This window comes from Tinamus guttatus, unplaced genomic scaffold (genome assembly GCF_059628265.1).
Source record: "Tinamus guttatus ecotype Peru unplaced genomic scaffold, ASM5962826v1 Tinamus_guttatus_pri_ptg000125l, whole genome shotgun sequence".
NCBI classification, from domain to species: domain Eukaryota; kingdom Metazoa; phylum Chordata; class Aves; order Tinamiformes; family Tinamidae; genus Tinamus; species Tinamus guttatus.
Window position 1 is genome coordinate 1616427 of NW_028288659.1, and position 16375 is coordinate 1632801.

Sequence of the window (16375 nt, forward strand, 5' to 3'; positions counted from 1 at the left end):
TAGTTATTCTGGAGAAGAGATTGGTCCCTGCCTCACTACAGCCTCCTCTCAGGTAGTTGTAGAGAGCGATAACGTTTCCCCTGAGCCTCCTCTTTTCCAGACTAAATAACCTTCTGGGGTTATTTAGTCCCCTTTGGGCCGTCCTTTGGACCAGCCTTGGTAAATCCTTCTTACCCCAGCTGCAAGACACTGTAAGACTCCCCCTGCTTTGGGCAGGGCCACTGCATACAGAACGTGTCCTTGCACTCTTGGTGTGAGCTGGAGAATGGCCTAGGTTGGGACTTTTCTCACTTTACGTCTTGTTATGCTGCTTAATGTCTTAGCCCTTGGGGAGGACTGAGATAATGGACTGCAATGAGCTGATGATTGTACTGGCAGCTTGGACCATTCCTTTAGATTCTGTGAAGGGCCTTTTCTTTTAGTAGTTATTAAAGTCTGCCTATTTGGGAACTGTCCTTGCATGAGAGAAACCAGCCTTTTACTTCAGATAAGCAATGACATCTTGTCCTAGGCTCTAATAAGATCAGAGCGTCTGAATTTTGCATTTGCAGAATGGCTGTCACCTCCTTGGAAACCTCAGATAATTATAAGGCTGATGCTTCTGCCTTATTCTGTGTCTTACTATTATTCCATCCCTCAGATAGCTGTGTCAGTCCCTCCCATTTGTTCCTTTTTCCCTCCCAACACAATTAGCTCTACGTTTTGATTAACCAGACCATTATATTAAGTGCTCACGGTCAGTTGCCAGTAATAACTGTCTGGGTTGGGTCTGTGCAGGTTATTGGTTTAATTTGCATGGATCTGCATGAGCTTTCCTCCTGGAGGGAAATGCCAAAAGGTAATTCAGACTCTTTCCTTTGGAGACATGTGGCAGGAGTGCTGGTTTTGTGGTTAGGATTTAAAATTTAAGTAATTCAGACTCTTTCCTTTGGAGACATGTGGCAGGAGTGCTGGTTTTGTGGTTAGGATTTAAAATTTAAGATGGTCATTTGGAAGGAAGAGCAAACTCAGGTCCAGTTCTTATGTTGACTACTCAGAACCTCTTCTTGAACCTGTATTCCTGCTTCTCTTTCTTGCCGCATGAGACAAACAAACTCTGGGGATACACAAATACTTTGTCTATCCAGAAAAAAAAAAAAAAAAAAAAAAAACAACCTACTGATGAGTCTTGCAGCAAAGGAAGCTGAATCTACAGATCCACAGTCCTTGTGTGGTCTAGCAGCAGTTTTGCAGGCCCCTTCTGGAAGGGCAAATATTAGACCAATATTTTCCACACCAGGAGTAAATAGAGCTCTGAGACAGCTGTCTCTACCAGTGCAGTGACGAACACCATTGCTAAGCAAATTTTTTTTTATTTGTCAGTGCTAAGATTTGATGCTTGCCTTATAAAAATGAATTCAAAAGCAGCACAAACCCCAAACCTTATAGCTGAGCACAAGATAAAGAGTTTCTGCTTCATTCCCTGACAGGGATGCACAAAAGTATGTGCTCCCTCTATTCTCCAAGAAATATCAGCCTCCCACCAAAGCAGCGGGACACCTAGACTTACTACTGCCTGGGAAGATGGGGTAGTAGAGGGTCAGTGCCTACTCCTGGTACCTGTACAGGGTACAGTCCTGGCAGCTGGTACCTGTACAGGGGCAGAAGAGCTGCGCTCACGTTGGTCCCTTTCTCCTGCCATCTCCCAAAGCCATATCAGCTTTCCCTACTTCTAGAGCAGTTAATAATATTGGAGAGATGACAGGGGTGATTTGTACTTCTCCCAGCTGTCATTTCAGGCCTTCACTTGTAGCTAGATTACTTGCTGATGGTTTTCTCTGCAATTTACATACTATTACAAAAAGGGAAAGAAGAAGGGAGCAGATGAAAAGCCGTGACTCTCTGAGTTGGGCTGAGTGTGGCCTTGACTACACAAAAACAATCTATATTGAACTGCAAATCTTCCATGAGCTCACTCTTTCACCCCATCAACATTGTGCAAGGCACAGTGTGCGGGGTAGGGGTATCTATCTGACAATAGAAATGCCTCGGGTAGTCAGTAAAATACATCCTTACTTTCGTTCTGTTGATAAGTTCAGACTCACTACAGGAATGATGTAGCAACTCTCTTATTCATTCAGGACTAAATTTTCCTGCACTCTCAGTCCTGTACTTCACCTTTTTTTTCTGGACTTCTACATATAAACACATATACACATATACATATAATGTGTTTGCTCCTGTGTTCTGCAGCATGAGGTCCAGACACTGGGTAGTTTAGTTAATAGTACAGCCATAGTCTTGATGATGATAATTTGAGTTTATCCTTTTTCCCCCAAACTCTCTATCCATTATCATGCTCACACCAGCCCCCTTGTCTCCTGCCATTCAGGCACTGAGATATCAAACACCCTCCTGCAGCATGTAGTGATGTCCCAGCTTCACAAGAAGAACAGGGAGGCTGCTAAGAAGTATAAATATCAGACTGTGGAATAAATTCCTAGTTTGTTGAAGCCTGTTAAGGTGCCACTTAGCTCTGGGTGTACGTATTTGCATATGTATATTGTTAGCAGCTCAGAAAGGATCAAATCCTGCTGCCACTTTTCTTGATATCTTCTCTCAACATTTAAAATCAGATTTTCTTACCTTTCAGAACCAAAAGTCTTTTTCTTCTTGAATTATTTTCATTTCATTTCTGGCTAATGCCTGAAAAACTCAGAGATCAGAAAGGAAGACACTTCTTTGAATTTTAGAGAGCTTTTTAAAAGGTACTGAACAAATCCAACCTCCGTTGACTTCTGCGGAATTTGATGTTTCTCACTAACTCCTATGACCAAGACAGTATTTCTTATGGTTAGAAATTGACATTTATTTACTTTTTCTGAATGGATTCTCCTTTGCCCTGAGAGTATTTCCTAAGGTGACTAAGGAAGGTAGGAGCATTAGCAATACTCTGGGATAACGATTCATACTTGAGATCCCCATGGCACTGCTAAGCAAGAATAGAGGGTTGCCAGAGTATTGCATTTGTAGTGAAGAGCCTGCTCTAAAGAGGATCAGAGGTGAGAATGCAAGGCAAGGGGAGTTTCAGCTTGGATAGCTGGTGGTGTAGGAGGAGGCAGGATCATGATACAGCCATGAGAAAGCTAACAATACTGATGCTTCAGGCAGCTGTGCCCAAAGAGGTGCCTTCTGTCAAAATCAAGGGCATGACAATGCAGGAAAAAGCTAATTCAGTGCTAGAAGTTCTTCTGTCAGTCATTTCTGACTAATCAGTGTAGGAACTGGGGGTCATGGAAAGCCATCAGAAGTCAATTAAGACAAAATAAGCCCATTTGTTTGTATGTCTTTCAGATTGAAATGCTAGAGCACAAATATGGAGGTCACCTGGTGTCTCGCAGGGCAGCCTGCACCATCCAGACCGCTTTCCGGCAGTACCAGCTCAGCAAGAACTTTGAGAAGATCCGCAACTCATTGCTAGAGAGCCGCATGCCACGCCGCATCTCTCTGAGGAAAGTCCGGGTCCAAAACTCGGAGAGCTTCTCCGCTGAGAAAGCCCTGGTAGAGGGATACAACTTTGTGGGCATTCCTTTGGTGAGGTCCCCATCTTTGCCAGCCACTATCAGTGGGGCACTGACTGAGCTGGAGGACTCCTTCACTGAACAAGTTCAGTCTCTGGCCAAGTCCATCGATGATGCCCTCAGCACCTGGAGCCTGAAGACCATGTGTTCTCTGCAAGATGGGAGCTCATACCAGATCAGAGAGACCTTCAGTGCCAGCTCAATGCAGCCAAACCAAGATTTAGAAGCTGAGCTGCAGGACAAGGAGAAGGAGGAAGGGCTCCTGCCAGACACCCTGCCCAAGAGCAGCAGCACCCTCATGATGGCCTTCCGGGACGTCACTGTCCAAATTGACAACAAGAACATCTCTGTCTCGTCGTCTACCTCGGTGTCCATGGCAAACTGCCTCAGCAACAATGGCCAGGCTGGGCTCTCCCAAGCCACCAAGGCTGAAGAACACTCAGGAGAAGGGGAAGGAGAAGCTGGGGAGCCACAGACTGCCCCAGAGAGTTTACCTGAGTCCACAGCTCTCCAGAACAGCCACACTTTCACCGAGGTGAACGTCAGCACTAATGGCATGGAGGATAGCAGTGCTGAGCCTGGACAAATGGCAGTGCAGAAGCTCCAGTTTGATGCTAACAATGAGATGGGGCAAAGCAAAGGCTCTGAGTCTGAGAACGTGGACAACTTGGAGCAGCTGAGCAGCAGCAGCACCTCCACTTCAGCCAAGTCAGCCTCTGAGGTTTCCTCGAAGGAAGCACTGCAGGCAATGATCCTCAGCCTCCCACGGTACCACTGCGAGAACCCAGCTAGCTGCAAGTCCCCCACACTTTCCACGGACACCATGAGGAAGCGCCTCTACCGCATTGGGCTGAACCTCTTTAATATGTAAGTTCTATTTTTCCTAGACTACCTCAGGCCTCACAGGAGTACTAGTGATGGCAGGCTCTGGGGCTAGACCCATCTCTGGGGAAATCCTTTCATATTCAAAGCTGTGAGCCTGCAAGTGTGTAACAGACCACCGGCTGCCAGCCCAGAGGCATTGTCCCTGAGTTCCTGCAAGCGCTATCCTGATTTTCTGTCACAGCAGAGGAACCAAGCAGTGTCCCATGCTCCGCTGAGTCCTGAGCCTTCAATCCCAGTTGCTGTTGACCTGACATCCACCAGCTGAGCTTGGGATCTAGGCTCCTGCTCCACTGTTGTAAAGGCGCAAGTGTAGCTGGAGATATAACCCCAGCCTTGGTAACTTAAAATGGGGCATCTCCAAGGAGAAATACAGACAGACAGAGAGTTGAGTTTAGCTAGCTCTGTATCAGTGCTTTGGCTGCCATTTTCCTTTCAGAATTTGGGTAGGTTTTTTTTTCACCTGACAGACCAGGTTTAGTCATCTCAGTCTCTCACACATCTGAAACTGGTTTAGTACGAAAATGCTGTAGGTGTGAAAGCTAAAGAAGAGCAGCCCAATGATTACAGTCAGAAAAGGTTAACTTGAGGGGTAATACACAGTCTATTTTGTACTGACGGAAAGCAGCTGAGCTCCTATAAGGATCTTTAGATTTGTTCATTGCCTTTGGAAGAGACTTTCCTGACTGCTTTTTGCCCCATCATTACGCTCTCATGTGATGCTGTTAAGTCTCCTGATGAGGATGCTGGGGGTGTGATACTTCCATATAGCAAAATGTTGTGCTACATGTTTACATGGGCCTTTTGACCAGAGCAAGGACTGAAGATTACACAGGACTAGACAGCAGTTTTCCACAGACGAGGAAGCAATGTGCATGACTTACTTACATATGTCTAATATGGAGGTGATGGGCTCCAGGAGGGAGGAATCAGGGTAAGAGGTTTGTACGGCTCAGAGCACACCCAGAACTAAAATGAAATTTTAGCAGACAGATTTGGGAGTCATGGAAATCAAAAGAACATTTCACAAGGTCTAAGATCAGATCATGGATGAGTGGGTCCACGTGTAAATATCAGAGTCAAGTTGTGGGTGGGCAAGGATTTGCTTGGTGAATACCCACAGTCTGGAGAAAAGAGAAGGTAGGTGCCAGGCACAGATTGTGGTGGAGATAGTTCCAAGTCCACAAGAACAGATGCTCGGGTGCTGGTGTTGGGATAGGTGTCCTTCTGGAGTGGGACTTGAGGCTCACATCTTTGCAAGCTGTGTTTCAGCATTCTCAGTGGTGCTTGGCAGGAGTCCCTCTACCCAAAGTGTTTTCTTTTGGTTCCTGCAGAGTTACCACAAGCACTGATGTGACAATAAAGCAGGAGTGAAAATGCTCTTTTTTTTTCCCAGCCTCTCCTTCTTCCCCAGTCTACTTGGCACACATTCATGTGACAAATTATTGGTGCCAGGTTTGTTTGGGGGAAGCAGCTTTGCTGTGTACCTTCATTCAGTGACCCAGGTTCACCACATCTTGCAGGTCCTTGTGGGACTGGAGTCTTGGTGATGCTGCAGAGCTCAGAAACATGACTTTCTGATGAGGCTTCCCCTGCAACTAGTTGCTGAAATAATGTACTAGTAAAATTTAGAGCTTAGTTTTCTTGACAAAACATCAGGAGAAAGAGAGAAAGGAAACTGGCTTCTTAGCACTGAGGAGTAAAACCCCTTTATTAGTGAACAGTAGCAAGGGGCCACATAGCTCCCCCGTGACAATGTAGTACACCCCAAGCCCTGAGACTGCAGTACAGCCATTCAACCCTTTTCAGTCATTTGGTTGTGGGCATCCCTGCTAATTTCCAGCAAGGAGCCAGGCTTTACCACGCTAATTTACAGCAAGGAGCAAAGGTTTACCACTGTAGGGCTTGTGATGTGGGCACCAATCCATAGGGCACGGAGCTGAGACAATGAGTGTGAGTGCATCTTTTCACTGGCTGCTCCACCAGGACAAGAGGTGAAAGCCTCCAGTTGCTAGCACTGTCTGCCATAATCCATCTTGCCCTGCTCTGTGTTTTCAGGAAGGAGCATTCTAGCTTGGAGCAGGCCCCTGGGAACATATTGATCCTGCGCTGCGGTGGCACTTTCCCCATTCCTGCTCCACAGTGAGGGGGAGGAATCCCTGGAACACAGACTGCTTCATTATACAGTGCTGCTCTAATAACTCAGCGTGTGTGGGGGCTGCTGGCTGCGTGGGCAGAGGGAAAGCCAGCAGGACGTGAGGAATCCCACGACATTTGCTGGCCATGCTACACACCTCTGCACCACTAAGAAAATAGCAGGGACCCGGCTCAGAAGAGATGGAAGCAGAGCTGTGTACTGCATACCTGGGTAAAAGCTACATACTGAAGTATATGAGAGATCTGCAGGTGTTCAGTGGCAGAGGTGCTGAGTCACTAGCAGAATTTTGTGCAGAACAATGTGGATGCAGGGAAAAGCTGATGAAAGGCAGTTGTTAGTGAAAGAAGAGCGTGCACAGGTATATTTGAGTTTTAGCCTAGGCAGTGCAGAAGGGCTCTCAAATATGGGCTGTTCTATCCTGTGCTGTCATACTTCATGTGTCATCCCTCCTAATATCCATACATCCATGCCTGTATGTGAGCTGCCTTCTGGCTGCATTCAGCTCCCAGCTGCCCTGGAGTGAATCCCAAGTTAATTCAGTGACCTTACAGCCTCACTAGTGTAGCTGAGATCATCCTATGGCCTTGAACACTACCCTGTCACTTGCAGGACACCAAAATATGCACATGGAGGTGCATTTTATGAATCTCTTTGTTGCTGAGCTTGATTCCAACTCATATATATGACCCTTGCACTTAGCAGAGAACTTTACCAGTGTTCTCTGAAGGAGACTAAGGTTTGTGCAATAGCACAGAGGTGCACTGTGCTTTTTCAAAGAAGATCTCACTAGGCTAAACAGCTCTATTTCTTTCTAAGCAAATTGCAGATTTTGCAGCTCTCCTGTTAATAAATGTAGTGGGCTGACCTGCTCTCCCCACCACTCTCTCCAGGGATGCCTTATTGTCCAGTATATTTTCCTCATGGCACTCAAAAGTAACCAGAACTTTCCTGGCCCATCTAGTTGTGTCATGCTGACAGGGCCCCCTGTGCAGAGCAGGCCGCTGTCCTGAATGCTCATCATCTTACAGCTAGACATATGTAGCTCACCCACGTCCTTCACCACCTGACAGTGTCTCAGTCTCTGCGTGTGCACATCGTGCATTCCCATGTTCTGAGATCTCATGCTGTCCTTTGCCCACCCAGGGGACCATCTGAGCAAACCCACTCTTGGCATTAGCAAAGATCTCTGAATTCAGGCTAACGATCAAAGTGCAGAACCCCTTCTCATTAGGAAGCAGCTCTTTCTCCATCCAACAGAATTTGGAAATCTTTCTGGCATGCACTTATTCATCACAGCAAGACCACCACTGCCCTTCAGTGGGGCAGACTGAGGCACAGGAAGAAAGCCTCTTGCACAGCATGCACATACTCACTCCTTCCTGCGTGTAACTGCGGGGTGGGCACTCACACACACTCACAACCACTCCTACATGCATAGAAACATGCTTATAGAGACTTGGTGAGAAAAAATGTGCATGCTGACGGCGGGGGCAGCTCTGAGGGACGTGTAGGGTCCTAGAGAAATGTGCATGTATGAGGGGGACACACTCAAGAATGTGTGTGCTTGTAGGCACATGTATTATCCCCAGAGAGCTGCATGCATAGGCGTATATGCAGGCACACTAATAAGCAGAAAAACATTCCCCCACACAAGCACTCATGCTCACTCGACGCCAGACCTGTCCTCTGAGAGCCACTCACAGCCACAGAGGGAGAAACACCCTCTGTCTCAGAGCCCTTACGCAGCTCTCTCCCTACTCTGCTAAGGCATCCTCCAGGTGCACGCTCTCATCTGCCCACACACAGAGATTTCTGCCTGAGGGTGTAAATCAACAGAGAAAGGAAGAACAGCACAGCTAGGCGTGGGGGAGTGCAGGAAGAAATGCACAAATCTGAGGATGGGATGTCTATTCAGGCAGCCAGCACCAGGCTTGAGTAGGGAATGTAGGAAGTGCTACTCGACACTGAGCAGTAAACTGTAAGAAAAAAGGAATAAAAACTTTTATGGGAAAAAAGGTCCCACCTTTGATAAGCATGCTGTGTACCTGGATATTTATTTGACTCTGGCCATACAGTAGAAAAGCCTCCTAAATCTCTCTTGTATCTTTGCCTTTGTGTGTCCTGCACAAGATGCAGCTCAGCTTCCCCAAGGCAGTTGCACAGACCCAGCTCTCATGCTTGATCCTTGGGCTCTCTGTGGGGTGTATTTGGAGCAGTTGACCCTACTGATGTTCCCTAGACTCTTTCTCTGGGCACCCAACAATGCCTATCTGGGTGTTATGTCCACACAGAAGCCCTAAACAAACCAAGTTGGGGGATACAAGAGAATCAACCCTATAGCAGAAGCCTAACAAAAGAGGGTTGCTTATGAGGCTGGTGCTGTGTGCCAGGTCCTTTAGGGCAATGGGGTGGCATTTCTGCTCCCCAGGTGGCAGAAGGTGCTGCAGAGATGCAGCAGGTCCCTTTGTCCTGAAGTCAGCGGCACCTGGGTAGCAGCCATCAAGTCACTTGTTCCTGTCCTCACCAGTCCTGATCCAGCCACACACAGGTGCACAGGAGTCCGTGGGCTCCATGGGCACCAATCCATGCCAAAGGCTGCATTGCTGGAAGCAATAAAATAGCCAGAAGTACAACACATCAGAGACATCATCCACACTCATCGTGTTTCTGTCTTTCCCTTACAGCAACCCAGACAAAGGGATCCAGTTCCTGATCTCCCGAGGCTTCATCCCCGACACCCCCATTGGGGTGGCACACTTCCTGCTCCAGCGGAAAGGCCTCAGTCGACAGATGATTGGGGAGTTCCTGGGCAACAGCAAGAAACAGTTCAACAGGGATGTCCTGGAGTAAGTGTGGAAACCTCTTCTCCCCCTCCCTGTCCTATGAAGGAACCATCAGAGCTACCTGCTCCTAACTGTGACAGCAAACAACCCCTCCTCCATCCCTACTCTGCAGGAGCTTCATAATTCCTCACCTCAATGTGGCACCTTTCATTGCATTTCCCATCAATGTCTTTGCTCCTTCATATCACCAGCATGTTCATTCTGGCTTCTTCTTCCCAGAGTGCCTGCAGGAGCTCAGCATTAGTAATGCTGAGAGGCTTGTAGCTGGGTGGCTCTGTGGCTGAGGAGTGCAAAAACAGGTCTTACCACTCATCCAGGTAAAGCACCTGTGACACTTTCTGGGAAGTAGTCAGACAGGCAAAGGGAAGAAAAACATCTACTCCTTGCTGTAATACTAGCAGGGAGCAGTAAATGCTGGTTGCTTGCTCGGCTCCCTCAGTGCTCAGTTCTGACATCAGTGGCCTTTTCAGTTTGTCTGGCTGTACTATGGATACAATAATAAGGGAGCTGGTCTTGTTGGTGCTAATGAAGTGACCTGCATGAGGAATCATGATACCTTTGTTACCACCTCTGTACCCCAAGGCACTAATGAACATCCCCACTTTAAAAGCTCCTACAGGCTGAGCCGTCCCTCAATAGAACAAGGGTTCCTCCCCATTTATGTTCAGTGGCTGCCCTTGCTGGAGTGTCTGCTCATGTGAAGGGAATTGTGACTATTTCCTGGTCCCATAAGCCTCACCATTGTCTCTCACTCTATACTCTCTCCTCTTCCAGCCTTGCAATTTGGGATACAAAATCCTGTGAACTCCTGAGACCCATACATGCTAGCTCAGCATCTGCCTGTAGTTCTGCTTCCTGCCGAACAACTGTTGCTAACTTGTCGGCACCCAGCTGTGTGCCTCACAGGAGTAGGTCTGAGGTGCTGGGAAGTGTCTTAACTGTTTTTCTGATCATTGTCCAAAATGACAGGCTTTCTGCAAAGAGAGGCCTGGGGAAATGAGATAGGCCTTCATTTCCTGCTTGTTCTTCATCATCATCTGCTTGCCAGTCAGATGAGAGTAAAGGAGAAGGCACAGCACTGCGTGTGATGAAAAGGGGATATCAGAGTCAGGAGTCACTGCCTCTGCACCCAGAGAAATGCCCACGGTGAAAGCCAAAGAAGTTTGTGCTGGGTTGTGAGCATGAGTGCAGCCCTACATGGCTGTTTGTGCCTCTCTGCTCATGGAGCCCTGGTGTAGTGTCATTCAGAGCCCAGTTTTTGATATGATCAGCACTCAGCTGGGTCTTTCTTTTATTAGGCAGCAGCACAGCTCTTGGTCGAAGCTGCCTTTCCATTAGGACCTGTTTCGACAGGATCTATTGTTATTTTTGGTGATGGGACCCATCCTCCCAAATGTTAACTTCATCTCCCTCAAAGTCAATAGAAGCCACAGTGGCTTCTTATTGAACCTGCTGAGCCTAAATGAAGTCCTGAATCCAACATACACACACACACACCCCTTCTACTTCAGGGAAAGGTTGGTGTCAGTTTGACAGCCAAAGCTAGGCTCAGATTTTTAAATCCATCCCTGCTGCAATTGCTTCTGTTTATTGTGGTGGGTATCTGACCGTTGATCCAACCCTATTTTTAATATACTATATGGGTATTGATCTGGCCAGCAATAAGACACATGTTCTCTCCAATCTCTTCATGCTGAGAGCTACAATTAAAAGTAATTGCTTCTCCTTCTGCAGCAAGCAATGTGTGGGCTGCTTCCCCTGACAGATGCTCCGCTGAAGTCCAAACCTAGCCTCTGCACAAAGAGATATTATTGCAATAGCAATAGGCTGGCACTTCCTTGTAGTCCTAAATTGAGCACCATCCCTACAAATGACCGTGTTCTTCCGCCTCACGCTTCACTACAAGCTATCTGCCAGCAGCTCCTGGAAACAGTCCCTATTGCAAAGCTTGGTCTCTGCCTCCCAGCCTCAATCCACAGGAGTGTGGTGTTATAACTGCCATTAAAGCAGGTAGCTTTACCCTGTCGTCCCCATTGCTCTCAATTTCCCCTGTACCTCTACTGGTAGTGCTTCAAGTATTCAACAAAGGAGTGATTCTGTCATCCTATCTACAGATGGAGAAAGCAAGGATTGGAGCTATGAAGTGAACTGTTAAGGCTGTGTCTACGTACTGCAGTCTTTAAGCAACTGAGTCTGAACTCAGGGCTCAAACTTGTGCCTGATTCCTCCAGGCAACAGATGATGTTCTTGCACTAATAACCTGGGCTGCTATGCCCTGGTCACAGTAAACTGCTGACTCATCTTCCTTAAAGGAAAAGATAAAAGTAGGCATAAAATATACATGGATGTTCTAAAACAGCAAGAAAAGAATGACAGATTGCCAAACACACATTCAGCTGATTACATCTCCGCTGGTTGCAGGTACTTTTGCTCTCTTCCTGTGCCAGTTTTGACTCAGGGGACAGCAATTGTTGGTGGGTTTTGCAAGCAAATTTTCATTGTCTGCTTGTAAGAACTGACTGGGTGATGGCTGCATGCCCAGCGGTGTGACATTCACGGGCACAAAGCATCCTCAGGGGAAGTACAGGCCCAGGATTGCCATCCTGTCCATGACATCCTTTCCTATTTTCCTGTCCCTGCAGCAACATGAAGAAGGCTGGCAATGTAGTCAGGTGCACTGATATTTCCAGTATGTCCATGACAAGGACTAGCCATGACTTCTGAGCTGCTAGCGTGTGAGCATGATGCAACTCAAGGACCTTTTGGTACTTTAGAGCTGGAGAAGACCTAGTCTGGATCTTGTTCTCCATCCATAAGGAGCAACTCCCATGAAATTACCAGAGGAACAGTGGCATGGCTTGGACAGTGGAGCCTTCAAGGGCTGTCTCATGGTCCACACATCTGTGCACACCTAGGAAGGCAGCATTAGTAAATGTTGTGTTCTCCGGGGAGCACACAGCAGTCAGGACAGCTCCTACAGTAGCTTCTGCACAGCCTGCCAGCGCCCCATTGCTCCATGTTGTAACCCAGGTGGGGTTACGCTTTGGCCGCAGGGGAATGGGCACTGCTGCTCTTGGCAGGCTCGGGACTGCCCAGGAGAACAGCCATGGCCAGCGGGCGGGCGATGAGCACGTGCAGTGAGCTGGCCCATGTCAAGGGAGGACACCTGCCCCTTTGCATCCCAGGCTAGTCCCCGGAGCCTTCCCGGTCTGCCCTCTCCCTTCTGAGAGCAATTTCCATTATTAATGAGACTTGCTGTGTTAGTTTAGCTTTTGCTCGATAGGAAAACTTGTGTTAGAAATGTGTACTGTAAGCATTGCTTCTCTCACAGCCAGGTTGAATTAACCCAACTACATGAATAAGTAATAGGGCAGCTTTTAAAACATCTGCAAAAGTCTCAGCCTCTCCTGTGCATTTGGATGCTGGGCAGAGCTGCCCGTGTTTCAAACTCCAGGCTCAGCCCTAGGTCTATGCTCGGCAACTTCTCCTGCCTTCCACGGCAGTTAGTCCTCATGGAGGCCCCTGGCCTGGAGCAGAGGGGGCTGACAAGCAAGCTGAATGGCAGGGAGCAGCGCGCAGGAGCGCACGGCCACATCTGGCCTGGCCAGGAGCACCTCTCTTCACTGCCCACCTAGCGAGTGTGAAACCCCAGAGCCACGGCAGGCTGGCTGCAAAGCGGCTTACGGCATGGTGGGGTGTGAGCGAGGGTAGGAACAGGATTCGTTTTGCCTTCCCGTATCAGAATTTCTAACTCTTAAAAGCCCTGAAATTATAAGTTTCCTTCCACTTTCCTCCACTGTCTTTCAGCCTTTACTTGTTTTTCTTGGAAACCCAAAGAGGAATCTGATTAACACCCAGGTAATTATACACGCTAGCCAGAAGAACAAGAAAAGTGAGGTCCAAAACATTAACCCTTGTTTTTATTAAGATGTATGCTATTGTTGTTAATATCCTTTCTTACCTCCTTCCTTTGGTATTAAAAATTCATCAGCATTTGTTATTTCTGTTTGCGCACTCTTCATTCCGTGTTTATTTTTTGCTTTTGTTCTTCTTCATTCATCCTTCCCTTCGCTGTAGTGCTTTCCTCCCCTCCACCTGTTTCTGACTCAAGCACTGCTTCCATTCATAGTTCATTCATGAGCAGCATAATGCGAGTGATGCTGTGAACAACGTTGACTGTGCTCCTGGTGTCAAGTGGTTTGCGCTCAGATCATGGCACTCCGGGAAGGCCAGAAGTAGCTGTACTTGCATGGATGCTGTCGGAGGACAAAGGGGCAGGGGCTGAAGCGGAGGTGCAGGCATCGTGCAGAGCTGAGGGCTCGTTGCTCTCAGGATGTACGTGCTGCTGTAGCTCTGACACATTCTCCTTGCAGCTGAGCAGCCACCGCCTGTCAAACACGTATTGTCTTCTCTTCCCCTAATGGGAAGTCACGGAGAGGAAAGCTGCTCCTATGAGTGTAAATGCAAGCTGGGCACCCAGCAAAAAGGCTGTCTCTCAAAGAGGTGTTAGATTCCTCCTGAATTGGCAGAGTGAACTTGACAGATTAGTCCAAACTCGCCTCCCTTCCCCTTCTCACTGAGGACATTACAGAGAGCCAGGAGGGACCTTGCATTACAGGAGTGTTTGAGCAGCGCAGTGCTGCAGCTCATGCTGTGGAGCAATAGATAACGATGAGGAGGAGGTGGAGGAGGCAGGGCAGAACGTGCTGCTCGGCTCTGACCTCCTGCTGCTGCACCTGTGCCACAACCTGCCTTATGCAAGCAGAGCTGCGCGCGCAGCTCAGCCTTGTGAAGCCGAGCAGCCTTATTGCAATAGTCTTAGTGCAATTATGAAGTCTGCCTAATTGCTCTTATTGAAAGCCCATGCCAAACTGCACAAGGGCTAAAGGCACACTTTGCATCTGCACAGGCACCCAGGGAAACAGTAAGTTTCCTTGCGCAAAGGTCCCTAACGTCCCTGGAGGGGAGCTGAAAACTGGACAGAACACAAAGCCAACCTGTCTTGGTGGGAACAGCTCTGTGCCTTGGGAGCCAGCGCTGGCATAAAGCATGACAAGCCAAGCAGTTCCGCACTTGTGAAGGAGTGCGTGCCCAAGCAAGCAGCCATGTGAGCTGCCAACAAGCCTGGGAGGGCTAGTAGGCAAGATTCAGCCCCAGAAAAGGCACAGGCTGTATATGCAGTGCACCATCTTCCAGAAAAGTGAGACTGGTGTATGCCATGATAGAGGCTCTGTGGCAGGTAGAGGTCAAAGAGAGGTGCTGTGTGGAGTCTGGGACAGGGACCCATGGCTGTGCTTGCTGGTGCAGAGGGCCCTGCTAACTCTCCATACCAAGGGCTTCACATTCGCAGAGCCGCCTCCTCGCAGGGAAATGAGCTCTTCTGCAGCCCACCCTGAGCTCAGTTCTTGTGAGAGCCTAATGGTAAGGATGCTGAGAGGAGGGATGCTTTTTATTAAATCTTTGTGCCTTGTGGTTTTGAACTTTCCACCTGGCTGCCTCCCCCCGTACTCCCTCCCTAAGTGTGGGCTGCAGGTTCATTACGGACGCTTTAGTTGCATCCCAGCTTCTGCTGCATTGTCACCTGAGTGGAAAAGCTGGAAAATAGGTCATTATGCTCGGGCGAGCAGATCCCAGCCCCACATGATACAGCTGCTTCCTGCCTTCTCTGAACCCTTTTACCACGAGACTCTTCACTATGCTTAGCCCTGCGCTGAACCATTGCAGCCCTGATGTCCCTGTGTCCACCCCATTTTGGGGGGACCTGTGCCCTGAAGCTCAGGAAGCAGAATGGCCACAACATATCTAATAGTTGGGCAAAGTGATGAACTAGGCGCCTGCCCTCTGGGTCACATCACCCAGCACCTGGAGCCCAGTTCTTGCAGTGGTGGGGTGCCGGTCTGCTGAGTGCCTTGGGACAGACCCAGCTGCCTGTGCATGCAGCTGCCACGGGAGCCTTTAAAATGCACTGCCTGTTTATGAAGCAAGGTGCCAGCAGCTTTCCCATCCTCTTCAGCAACATGTCCCAAGCATCCAAAGGCCTCTCACTGCAGACACTGGGCTTGGCTGCACGTGCAGGTGGTCTGTGAGCTCGGTGTGCTAGGCTCAGAGCAAGCGCTTGGGAAGGAAGGAAGGGGCTGAAATGGGAGATTTTGTAAGGCAATTACTCTGCCCCCTCCTTCTTTATCCTTCAGGTGCTGGAGCAGGCGTCTCACAGGCATGCTGCTGTTAGGGGAAAAATGAACTCACCACTAGTTCTGGCTGCAGACACATAAGCTGTTGGCTTATGGCTTGCATGCAGAAAGCCATCTGCTCTCAGCTCGACCTTTATCTCTTACAACCACTTCTGGGGAGAGACAGCCTCCTCATGCATGCATTTATACCATCTTTTACATTACAGCTTGGGAGGCTGATGAGGCAAAAGTATTTTGTGCAATATGTTTGCCACAATATCCCGTGTCTGGAGTCTCTATCTGCTTTGGAAAGAAAGGACCTCCTTGTTCTTGTTTCACAAAGAAAAGCTGCATTTCAGGGAAGTCCTGATGTAGGCACCACAGTGTACGCTTCAGAAACTTAGCAGAGCCTGACCTGATCTGAGGACAGGCAAGTCAGGAAAACTTGTAGCCACCCAGAACAGGAGCGGGAACATGGCAGCCCCTTGGCACAAAGCCATTTGTCCACTTGAATGTGCTTTGCTGTGTCGAATTTGCTCACGAAAATTGTCAGGGAACTCTGATCCATCATTCTTTCTACTTGCCTGCAATTCCCTAGCAGCATATCTGAGGACTGCTCTAGGAGCTATTCCTTGTACAGGAATGGGAGCTTGGGCACAGGCTTTGCCAGATAGATCAAATGAAAGCTCAGGCTGACTTTGATAAATAGTTCCAGGTGAGCCTAGAAAATAGAAGGATGCAGAAGACAGGTAATCCCTTTCC

The 16375-nt window shown here is 48.4% G+C and overlaps 1 protein-coding gene across 3 annotated transcripts in view; it reads left to right on the forward strand.

The window, feature by feature from the left end:
• The window catches only part of IQSEC3 (IQ motif and Sec7 domain ArfGEF 3), a 99500-nt gene that overhangs the window by 69838 nt on the left and 13287 nt on the right, over positions 1-16375 (forward strand). For all 3 annotated transcript variants that reach the window (XM_088521552.1, XM_010211177.2, XM_010211179.2), the window contains 2 exons: positions 3334-4427; positions 9285-9446. In XM_088521552.1, the coding sequence (XP_088377678.1) occupies positions 3334-4427; positions 9285-9446 (1256 nt within the window). The remainder of the gene's footprint in view (positions 1-3333; positions 4428-9284; positions 9447-16375) is intronic.